General features: G+C 37.9%; 1 protein-coding gene across 2 annotated transcripts in view; it reads left to right on the top strand.

The window, feature by feature from the left end:
* LOC101864280 (D-aspartate oxidase) overlaps positions 1 to 4,979 on the top strand; it is a 39,806-nt gene extending 34,827 nt beyond the window's left edge. Inside the window, exons 8-11 of one of the 2 annotated variants that reach the window (XM_005091193.3) lie at positions 501 to 562; positions 2,372 to 2,489; positions 3,151 to 3,239; positions 3,927 to 4,020. In XM_005091193.3, coding sequence (XP_005091250.1) covers positions 501 to 562; positions 2,372 to 2,489; positions 3,151 to 3,239; positions 3,927 to 3,939 — 282 coding nt within the window. In that variant the 3' untranslated portion in view covers positions 3,940 to 4,020. Of the gene's footprint in view, positions 1 to 500; positions 563 to 2,371; positions 2,490 to 3,150; positions 3,240 to 3,926; positions 4,029 to 4,492 lie in introns of those variants that run through there. The other variant, XM_005091192.3, reaches the window with a different exon arrangement.
* Positions 4,980 to 12,613: the final 7,634 nt, after the last annotated feature.

The raw sequence follows: 12,613 nt of genomic DNA on the forward strand, positions 1-12,613 counted from the left end.
TATACTCATTTGTTGTCATTTTTATATTAATTCCATAGTGAAACACAAATTCTTGTACTTCTTTTCACTATTGCTATTATCCCAAGCTGGTCCTCTACAAAATGGACTGGGTTGAAGCAGCTAGCCTCTTTTATGATTCACATTTTGTGTGTGTGTGTGTGGGGGGGGGGGGGGGGGGGGGTTGAACATTTACCTTCAATCGTGACCAAATATGACTGTTATTATGCTGGCTCTGCATAAAATGCAGTTCATCAACCTCAGAGCGTAAGCTTCAAATTTATTTTAAAGCTACGCTTTTTATTTTCTCTCTCATGGATAAGTCTTCAGCTCTACTCCTTTGCAGCAGAGATACCACCACTGAACACTCCCTTGATTTTTGTGGGATGCCTCGTTGCGTATTATTGCATAAGTGACAGTAGCTGTTTTGTTTCTGTGAAAGTTTTTTTTAAAGTAATGAATACAATGTATGTGAAGATTTTGTGTCTTTTTACTTTCTCAAGGTGCGGGCTCCATGGCAGAAGCAGTTCTTCTATGGTGAAGGTGATATCTATTTGATTCCTCAGTGAGTATGTTGTCAAATTCTGATGTACATAAAGCATTATAATGAATATATAATACAGTCAAACCAGCTCTAACGGCCACCTGTCCAAGACAGTCAGCTGTACAAACAACCACTTCCCACTTCCCCCTTGTGTTTTTAAAAATGATTATATATTTAATTTTTTTTTGTTTAATTGTAATGACAATGTCCATTCAAGATATCCACCTTTCTAAGCCAACCACTTTTCTCCCCGACATTGGATGGCTGTCTTAGACTGTCTTGACTGTATCCACCAGGACATTGCACTGTAAAGAATGATCTTATTGCCCAAATTTGAAAACAAGAATTCGTTTCAACATTTAGAGCACATTGACATTGTCTGTAACCATAATATTGTAAGAGCCAGACAGATGGGTTTCAAATCTGGCTAGTGCCTACAAAGTCTCTTTGCTTTGTTTCTCTTGTGAAGTTTTTTTTTTAATCCCCGAGCTTTCAAAGTGTGAGTAATCAAAGGCAAATCTAGTGTCTTAGCATCATTTAACTTTAGCACCACCCTACATCTACGTGTTATCTACAGAATTTAGACCGAAAAGATGTGCACTGCATCGGAAATGTAAAGTCTACAGGATTTTGTTTATGTCGAATTGCATGAGGTTTTATTCCTACCAATTGGTTAAACGATTACACAGTACAGTAGATGGATAGCCATCATAGAGGGTGCCACTGGATGATCGAACTTGTTTTTGATTCCTCTGTTATTTCTGTATGTGTTTATAGCTTTTTGTTTTATTAAAATTATCATATCCTTTTGATGTGCTTCTCTTCAACACTAACAAACAAGCTAATGAACAAGCAAACAGGATTCAATTTGTCACAGTGGTTTTCCTTGTTGATGTGTTAAAGTCGACCTATAGTGTACATTCTGTTTTGAAACATGGAAAAAGTTTTGTCTTCTGAGCAAGTTTTTAAACAAAAAGAGTTAAGTTATAAATGAACAAAATTTCAGTTGTTTTTTTCTTGAAGGGATACTTCTTAGAGTGAGACCCTCATTTGAGTACAGCAGATTCACTTTGCTTCAAGTCCAAATGCTCGACTAGCCCTGTGGCATAATTTCGATTGGACGTTAGAATTCATTCTACCTGATTTGTACTCAATAAAGTATTGCTGACAGTGAAGGAAAATCCAGTGGCCAGGTTTTGAGCTATTGAAAACGGAAAAGTTTAGATTTAAATGAAGATGTTGTTTCAATGGCATATTGATACTTTTGAGGTCTTTTCCTCACTCATAGTATTATCTGATGTCTTTAATAATATCAGAATGTGGGGAAGTTTATGATTTAAGTATTGTGAAACGAATTCGCCAAAATATTTACCCAAGTTGCTTTCATCAACTTTGACAATTTTGTTTTTCTCCACAAAGAGACTACAATGGCTTCTTTGGGACTGCTTCTGTTAAATCTCAAAAAGGGACTTTAGTTTTAAAATGACAAATGTCATTTATTTTTACCAGTAATGCATGTAGTGATCTCTACCTACAAGTATTGATTTTCCAGTCTCAACAAAGTAGAAAAAGTAGTTTCACAGTCAGTAAGGAACAAAGTCATACAGCACTGGTTGCACACCTGAAAACAAGGTTACGGTAAGAAAAGTAGAAGTAGGCATTTATTCATTTTCTCAAATTTTTTTTTCATTTTAAGTCCAAAGAATTTTCCATTTTCTAGTGGCAGTCATCCCCTTAAAGAAATATTTCAGGTTATCCCCTTTGGTTTTCAAAGACAAAAGATAATTAATGATAATGCAAGTCTCATTTTTCTGTCCATCGAATTCCAAGTGATGACAAGTTGATTATTGGAGGTATAAAAGACAAAGACAATGGCAGCATGACCAAGTACCCGTATGTGAGAGAGCATATCCTGTCTCGTGCCTTGGCGCTGTTTCCTCAGCTGAAGGTGAGCTGATGTTGTGATGCAAGTGTTACTGTTTATTGAGAAAAAACTTTGTCTAGTGGGATTATTTTGGTTTTGAAAATTGTGTAACTCATTCAGTGTCTTGTGCAAATATTTTAGTTTGTGGTAACTTAAGATTAAAGTGTATGTCGTGTTGGATTGTTACCATTTCAAATATTTAAACTATCTACTCAGAATAAAGGGTGTGGTGGCGGAGCGGTTAGTGCGATCGTCTCCAAAGCGGACTGTCCGAGTTTGAGCCCCGGTTGGGACACAGATTTTTCTTGCCCCATCCTGCCCACCCAGCAGTAATGGGTACCTGACTTTGAGTTGGGGAAGTAAAGGCAGCGTGGAAAGGGACTGGCCACCCTACCACAATATGCCGAAGGCCCAGGAAGTTGTCTCACAAACAAGGCAATCCCCAATGTCCGGATCGGATGCGGGAACAACTTTACTTTTTTACTCGGAATTCTGGGATGTTACTAGAATGGGATTGAGATTCTTTGACTGTAAGCAAATGTTCTTGTCTTTTTTTTTCATGACAACTGTTGCGTCAGTTTCACCTCAAAATCTTAATTCATACCCCATATAATTTCTACTGACACATTTTACAAAGACCAAACTTTCTGATGTTAAAAATTTTGTCTCACAAAATATGTTCAAGTTGGAGTCGTCAAGATCATTAAAAATCAAAGAGGACGACATCTTTGTAGCGTTGATAGACATGAGAGGAACCATGGTACGGTACATAAGGTAATTATTCAAATTTTTATAGTAGTTCTAGACAGTTTTTATTTGCATGCTCTGCCTGAGGCTATATGGCTGTGCTGACATCTTGCCTGTACTGAGCCCATAGTTTTCCCATGTGTACCCTTTTATTTTTGGATCCGATCTTCTTATGTCCACTGTGTGAGCAGCTCATTTTTAGGTAGGCTCAGATTGGTCTTGACAGACCCCAGCCTGCCATCGTAACAAAGGTCGGACTGGACTGGAATTGAAATGCTCATCTTGGATCTGTCTGGTCCAGATATTGTCCCAGACAACCATTATACCCTTTCAGTAGCACCCCCCTCGTGGGTTAATCCTTAGTAAGCTGCAAGCCATATTTGGAGCATCACACTGTTATCACAGAGCTCAAATAAATATGGTTTCTGAAGGGTTGAAATTTGGCAAAAACTAAATTTCTGGGATTTCCCACATGCCAGTGTTGAGCCCTTGTCCAGCCCAAACATGACTCAGGTTCTTGTGGCATGTCCACATCTCCCTCAGAGTGGGAGTAAATAGCATGAATTTTGCTATGTATAAGACTTGCAGCTTTCACACTTTCCATAGCTCTAGCCCTAGCCTTTAAGCTTTATGAATTTCTGTGTAGTCCCATTCATTCAGTTCTTCCTGTCAAAACTTGCTTTTCAATTCTGTGTCCTCGCGTTTCCCTCTCAGGGTGCTCCGATAATCAGTGAGTGGGTAGGTCTGAGGCCTGGTCGAGATGGTGTGAGACTGGAGTTGGAACTGGTAGATGGAGAGCAGGGGAGGAAACTACCCGTAAGTCATCCGTGTAGTTTTTTTTCATGTCCCTTTACACAGTAGTTCTCTTCTCAGTCTGGTTTTTCAGTGATTTAAAGCCACTTGTATTGCTCTATCACTATTATTTTTATTAATTTAGTCTTTGCATCTTATGAGTTTCGAAGAGTTTCAGTGGGTTTTTAGAAGATGTAGAAGAGAGAAAAAGGAAAATCTTTTCATTTCAATATGCCATTAAATAATAAAAGAAAAGCTGAAGAAACGGAAATTTAAGACACCTTTATAGATTCATGTAGAGAGATCTGTTAACTGTTACTTTCTATACCATTTTTATTGTAACTCTATAATGTTTTAAAACAATGGATTTTGACAGTACTCACTTGCTGCAGGGCGAGGGTCATAATTCTATAAACGTTACAATACAAGAAGGAAAGAGAGAGCTGTTCCAGCACCTCCGTATAACGGAATTTGTGGCCTCTCCACAGGTGGTGCACAACTACGGCCACGGAGGTCACGGGATTACTCTGGGTTGGGGCTGTGCCCTACACGCTACACGCCTCGTCAAGGAGGCTTTGACGGGTGTCACCACAGCACGCCTCTGACGTGTAAGCAGGTCAAAGATCACTGGCTGCATGCCCTTGATCCAGAGTAATGGAGGACTTAAATCCACCTTGGCAATTTTGAAACTGGAAGCGTGTATAAGTGAAGTGGAATTTGTGAGTGAATAACTGTGTGAACGGGAAGTTGAAAGTCATGTAAGATTTTTACAGACCTACTGTTTGTGTTCAACTGTTACATTTACCATATTGGTAGACAGCGGAAACCAATTTTTTTACCTTGTTTGTTATGACGTTATGGTTTTTGACATAGCATGTTTATACTGAGTGAATGTATGTCTGTGCCTGTAACACGCTCGCACACACGCGTACACGCACGCATGCGTACACGCACGCATGCGTACACGCACGCATGCGTACATGCACACACGTACACACACACACACACACACGCTCACCACACGCACGCACCACACACACACACATATATACCACACACACGCACCTCACACACACACACACACTCACACACACACACACACACACACAGAGAAACACGCACCACACACACACAAATACATGCTGACCACCCACCGAACCCGATCTGACCCAGCAGGAGCCCACATATATAATGCACGTGTCTGGAAGGCGTGCCGTGGTGTCTGTGACACAGGGGCTCTCATTGATCACCAAAAAAATGACTGACTACTCAGATTAAAAAATTTGTGAAATATAACACGTGTGCCATTTGGGAAAGAGAGAGGGAAATAGGGAAATGTTATCGCCCTGTCCCTCCACCCACCCATCCAACCCGTAAGCCCTAGTTGAGTTAAGCGTGAAATTTTCTAATTTTTTGTAATTGAAAAGTACACATTAGTTAGGCTGTTTGAAAGACAAGCTAATTTTGAGGGGATGTTTTGGAAATTTTGCTTTTGTTTTATTAAATTTCTATGATGAAAACTATATATATGTAGATTTCGTTGAGTATTTAGAAGTGTTTATAGATTTTTACTGATTTTTTTAAGCATCGTGTTTGCTCATAGCCTTAATGATGGAGTTGTGCCTTAGCAGTAGTTTTTGTTGTTGTTGTTTTTTTCTGGCTAAGATTTTCAATATCTAGAGAAGATGCCAGCATGTAATAAGCAAAAGATACTGTTTTCTATGTTTTGAGTGAGCTATTCATTTTTTGAAGTTGTCTTCAGTGTCATTATGAATAGTCATGTATTTTGAAAGTCACACTTCATGAATTTTATTTTCGTTGCATGAACATGAAGTCGCAATGCTAGTATTTTCATACAGTTTGTCCATTTCCTCCGTGATAATTTCCCCTGTAAATTTAGAAAAGCTCGGCAATTGTGTTTGCCAATGACGTTGTTAGTGTCGCTATTACTTCTAGAGTCTTGTAGGGTCTCATGCTGTCACTAGAAACTAGAAGTGTCCTTTACTTTTACTCTAACACTACAAGATGGTAGTAGTTGGGTCTTGTTTGTTGAGTTTTGATTAACCGCTTCGCTGTCAGGGTGTGTGTGTTTCTACTGTCAGCATTGATTTTCAACTAAGCTCATTAGCCGAGGCAGCAGTCTCATGTCTTAGTGGACTCGCTGTCTTTATCTAGCCCTCTTGTGACCTTTATATTCGGACCGCAGGTCTTTGATAGTCTCACTTTCCTCATTCCCTAAATTCCCGATCTTACAAATACTTTCAAAGAAAAAAAACTTGCAAATCCGAGTCAAAATGTGAAATTGGCTGCCTTTTTAAAGTTTTTCTTATGGTGTTTACTTTTTCGAGAGCATGTGTTTGTCTTCAAGGCTTAACCCAGCAGTAACCCAATACTGGCAAATTTGGTACCAATATATGCAATTTTTTATTCTGAATTACAAATTCACACTGTCCTTGTGGCTAAATCTCTGTACAAAAGAATTAGAGACTGATGCTTAGTGTGACGTACACATGTAACATCTTGATTAGCAACCAAGAATTGCAAATTTTACCAACTTCTGTGACATCCATGCTACGAAAAATTGCCAAAAATTACGCATTTTCATGATGTACCAGGTATGTCATAAGGTGTCCAAGTGGTTAAGGGAAGCCTACTCAAATAGGGCCCATTTTTGCCTGTATCAGAAAAGGACAGTGGCGTCCTTGATGAAGAAAGAAAGGAGACCACAGCGGAGCATTTAACGTAATCCACTGAGAATAAATGCTTATTAAATCTGTTGTCGCTGAAGAGATTGTTAACAGTTTATCTGTAGATACTGCAACTTGTGTACGACCAGTCTTCTTGCCTTTTTGTTTCTTGAAGAAGATTCAACAAGCAGGCGTTGGAGAGGGAATGTGCTGATAAATTTTTAAAGATTTGCCTTCTATTGAATATTTTAATTCTCAAACATAGTAGTAGGCACATTTTTATTTGTTTGTGTGCAATACTGATACATAAAATACTTATTGCTTGAAAATTGTTACGGTTACACATTGTCTGCTATTGTTTAAATTTGCTGTGATTTGTCTTTCAACTTCGTGCAGCTGATTTCAAAATATGACTCGGTTGTGTTTTTATGCTCTCTAATTAGTCTCCTTCTCTCTCATGTTCTATTTTTACACTAAAGGTTTTATGAAGAATAAACAGAATTTTAAAGTCTATAAGAAATGGTTTTCACAAATACTGTATACCAAATCTATTGTGTATCAGCTGTAGTGTTACAGTTTGTGTTGTTGTTGTCAAAGCTAAAATGTCTTTCAAGACACCACATGGATTAATGGATTATAGATTTCTCCAACAGCACTCCTGGCTGATAGGCAATTGTATGGTTTCATTGATGCTCCTTTCAACACTGCATAGGTATTTTTAAATTAACACCTATATCTGATACAACCGAGCCAAGAGGCTGGAGAGGCAACACAAGTTTAAGAATGCCTTTTTGAGAGTTTGAACCTTGGTCATACTCCCCATGACCCAACATGACACCGACTGAGCTCATGGTGCCCAGGGTGAGAAGAACAGTGCGGGTAGGATAAAAACTATTGTTCGCTTTTATTTTTAAGCACAAGGGGGCTGTCCCGAAAAATGCTGTTTTGAGAAAATCGAAGGTAAAGTTTTGGCACCTTATTCAGTTTCTTTAAATAAAAGACAAAGATAGTTTTCTCTATAACCAAACAAATATACACTCCAATGAAACCAAACTTCTCCTACAGGTAGGGCAAAGCCCACTTTTGGTGTAGGTCAAGATTTCTGGAAACTCGCGAAATCTGGGTTAGTCCGCTTGTCCTTAAAAGCGACCAATTGGATCTTAATATTTGTTGTATTAGCACTCTCAGCGCCAGACTAATGGTTTTGAAAGCAAGTGTTTTCAATTAATTGGTTTTAAAAATCTGCACTGGAGATATTTTTCTTCACATGTCAGGTCTGGAGAAGACATTGACAATCATGGTAGGCCTACCCTACCCCACTCCTTCCTGTTGTCCGTCTTCCTGATCAGCTCTATTTTTCTCATCTTGTCTCTAAATCGTTCAGGTCAACTGCATTTTGTTGTCATCCTCTGCTCTTCCGTCCAGCTATCTTTCCACACAGCAGCAGTTTCTCAAGTCCATTTGATCTATTATGTGGCCAAATTATCTAAATTGTCTCTATCTGGCAGTTTTCATTATAATTTATATAGATCTTTTTCGACCTGCCATTTGGAACACTTCTCCAATTGTTTTCTTCTCTTCTCTATCCATGAGATTCTGAGTATTCTCCTTACATACCACATTTGTGTTGGCCATACTAGATCTTAACAATTTCTGTAAAGCTTTTCACAAATTTCCTCAAGCTTTTGAAAGGAAATGAAAAAAGGAAGCCATGTCAAAGTGTGGCACTAGAACAGCCAACTGACAGAAGGAATGTTTTCTGACCTTTCTCTTGGAGGACACTTCAAATTTAAAATTCAAAGGAAATCCAAGAAATATGAATGCATATATTCAGGACAGATCTGGTATTTAGAGATTTCCTTTTTTCTGAACACGAACATGTAGATGGAAAAATTGTTATGGTATGGACCCCTTACAATTTGCCAAACACATTAAAAAATACTTATCAAGATAGAATTACCCTTTCGCATGATATGAGTTTAATGTTCCTTTCAAAATTAAGGTAAAAGGCAGGACCTCCGAATTAACTGTTCATCAACAACAGGACTTGGACAAGTACATGGAGAGCCACAAACACAAAAGGATAAACCTAAGAGACATGAAAAAGAAAACTAACACAGGAGTAAAGTTGTCAATCATTTTAATAATAATAGTTGCTTACAACTGGAATGTTCCATTCTAGAGGCAGGTGGGGATATAAGCAAGAAAACAGGTCACTTGTCCGGCAAACATTCACACGTTCCCACACGTACCAACAGACTGAGATAAGTACTCCCTGGTGCACAGACTGATATTTGATATTGACAAGGGAGAAAATGTGACCAAGTGACACACACACACACTAGGAACTTACACGAGTACAAGTGATTAACTGTTATCTACCTGCTTGAAACAAAACTATAAAGACTGAGTTAAAAGTATGATGTATGAAATTGTATACACTCGCTGTAAAAACAACAGCCATGATGAAAGCTGATCTAACTTCTGAAAACACTTCCACGTACCAGACTAGTGTACGCCTCATGAGTGCTACGTTAACAACAAAGACAAACAAAGAATTCTTATTTTGCTTTTAGGGGCTTCGATGTCATTTGCCTTTAGGGTCTTTGATAAAAAGGATCCAAATCAGTGTTCTTTCTACAATACCCTGCTGACTGTTGGCATACTTGATGAAATATCTGTGCCCTTTTCAACCAAAATTATAATTACTCCAAAAATAAAGCTTAGTAATAACTTTGTTAATCTTTGCTGTTTAAACAGAAGCTAAAATATATGCTTTCTACTATTAGAATCCGGTTACTTCAGTTAAATAATAGCAACAAACAAAAACTGTATAAATGTCAAAACTACGCTTCCCTCAAAGCCATGTGCAGACATGATAAGGGAGCTATTAACTAGGAATGGGACACAGAAAGCTTTATAACAAAATAGTTGATAGTACAGGGCAAACCAACAGTCTATTTCACATCACAATGTGCCTCTAATCCCTTTTGGCATAGGAAGTGCTTATTCGGGCTACATTATAGCCTAATTAAGCAACCCCTTCCCCCCATCCCCGTATCTGGGCTATCTGTTCCTTCTAACGGTAATTGGCCTCTAGAATTGAGTTAGCTTCGCTTTCACGGTTCAATATATTTTTCTTTCAGTTCAGGCGCTACCACTGCCAATGTATAAATAATAGACTACACTTATAACAAATATTTTTTAACTCAAGACTTAAGAACGCCTGTGAAATTCTGTTAAACAGAATCTGGGTGATTCTTTGGACGTAGATTCTATGTAATGTGTTGACATTTTGCTTGGCTCACTTTGCCGCATCCTGCGTCCACTTAGCCTAAATTCTGCTCAAAGACAGTAATGACAAGAGAGGCTTAGACAGACTCGATCCAGATTTAGATTACAGATTAGAGAGTTGCAACCTTTCAGCTTTCCAGGTTCAGAGAGGAAGGATGTTTGGCTATGTGGGCTAGGGTAGCCCAAATAAGCTTTTAGCGGGAGTGTTTGATTATCAATGCTCCGTGTAACACAAATAAGCTTAAGCTGGGAGTGTTGGCTTATTTGAGTTACATATAGCCTATATCATGGAAGTGCTTAATTGGGCTACATATAGCCTAAAACAGGTCACCCTTTGGCATAAATAACTTAATTGCTATACTGTTTGAAGGAGGCATTATAAATATTAATGTGTATATAAAAATATGCACTTTTTCAGGAGCAAAAATGTGCTAACGCCATAGAGATCCCTCCGAACACTGGAACACAAAATTACAAAAATATGAAACAAAGAGGAACCAGATAATGAGAAGACCCATGGAGCTAAATATCTTCATACATTATTAACACAGGATATGATCATTTACAGTACAAAGCACTTGACATAAACTAATCATAAACTCATGCTCTTCATGAACTTCAATGTGAGTAAATGAAAGAAAAGTAGATATACATCCTCACAGTACGTTGAATAAGTCATAAGGGCTGGAAATAAGAATGACAAACAAACAGAAACAAGGTAGAGGCACCTTCAACCAGCCTATGATAAACTTTAAAGCCCTCTCCACCGCTTGGAAAAAGCAAAATCGGCAAGCCTATGCAAGCTGATTTGCAGAAAAAAATATTTTCATACCAGTTGCCATCACAATGCCTCTTTTCTCCTTAGTTGCCATGAAGAACTGACATAGAAGCTGCCACAGTTTAGATTTCATAGTGTTATAACTATATATATTAGATATAATTATATATATATATATATATCTTGTTTTTTCGTAACAGAATATTTTGAAAGATTCAACGAAACCAACAGAAAAAGTTCACAAAACTATTATCAGAGACCTAACAGATGTAAATGTCGAAGAAATTTTAATAATGTTACTATACCATTCTCTTATTTGAACATATTTCTAATCTACTACTTTCAAATTCTCTTGAAAAAAGATAGAGGTTAGATACACATTAGGATCAGTGCAGCCTGAAAGTAAGGAAAGTGTTGTCTGGCTGAATTTTTACTAAATGCTGAAAATAAGCAACTAGATAAATAACTGTATTTTTAAGGCTAATATTTAATGCTTCAAAAATCATACAGTTACAGCTAGCTTGATGACACTTCAATGAATATTCAAAGAATTATTTTCACACATAAAATCTGACGTCAGAAAAATATAGCTTCAACAAACAAATTGTTCAGAGGGACAAAGAAACAGACAGACACAGTATTTGTTGCAAGTTGTTTCGGGGTGAAATTCAGTGACAGTGTAAGTTCACGCAACTCTGTGATGTTAAACAATAAGGTTATTATAACCATATCAATCCCTCTGTAAACCAGAGGCAGCTCTTGACGTTTTGAGCAATGAATATTTGCACTGAAGAGACAGAATGCTTCCTTACCCTTGCTAAGAAAGAGATTATGCACATAATTCTCATTGGTAGAATGCCCCAAATTATGGGTAGGATATGACAAAAGAACATGCGTCTCATGTTTTATTTTAGGAAATTAAACTACAAAAAAATTGTCTCTTTGTTCTGAATTTCGACCTTGCTGCAGTGCAATACAAACTCATTGACTTTCCAATGCTTACAGTACAATCAGCACATGATGTGAGTGTGAGTGTAAGTGTGTTTGAGGAAGGGTGTGAGCAAAAGTGTTTTCTGGAAAGGAGAGCCAATACTTCATTTATGCCTACATAATGCATGCATGTAAAAAGTGTGGTGGCACAGTGCATGTATGGCAAAGTAAAAATCAAAGTAAAAGCTTGAAACAAAGCAGTCATGAACTGTTAATGATAATATAATCTAACTGAATATATCCCTTCCAAAATATCAGTACTCTACGCTCTGTTTATGGCTCATAACACTTCTCTTGACGACTGATGAGCTGAGCAGGACGGCCCAATTTATGACAGATACCAGACTTCAAGTGTGATGCGATCGAGAAGAAGAAGAAGATCGAGAAGAAGAAGAAGATCGAGAAGAAGAAGAAGATCGAGAAGAAGAAGAAGAAGAAGACTTCTCTTGAGAAAAGCGGACTGAATAAAACTCCTCAAGTGTTGACAAATCAAATGTTTTCAATTTGTCAACTTTGGAAGAATCTAAATCGCTGGCCAAATTACTTGAATCCTTGCTCATGGTCACTTAAGGGTTGATTTGTTTCTGCTGAGTGCCCAGGCTAGAATTTGTTGCTTTTGAGTATCTCACTTGGCTTGGTTTAACAAACATGAACTGTTGACTTTACCCACCTTTCATGGTACCCATAGCCCTGTATTTCAGTGGCTGTAAGCAGAACTTGCAACACAAAACCTGCGTTCCAAGGTAAAGGAGCAGGTCTGAGTTTAAGTGTTTAACAAAGATTTACGGTTAAAATATCTATGGTGTTATACTCAAACCTTATTACTGGAAGAAATGTCTTTTTGTGTGTGTGTGTTAAAA

This window comes from Aplysia californica, unplaced genomic scaffold (assembly GCF_000002075.1).
Source record: "Aplysia californica isolate F4 #8 unplaced genomic scaffold, AplCal3.0 scaffold00027, whole genome shotgun sequence".
NCBI classification, from domain to species: domain Eukaryota; kingdom Metazoa; phylum Mollusca; class Gastropoda; order Aplysiida; family Aplysiidae; genus Aplysia; species Aplysia californica.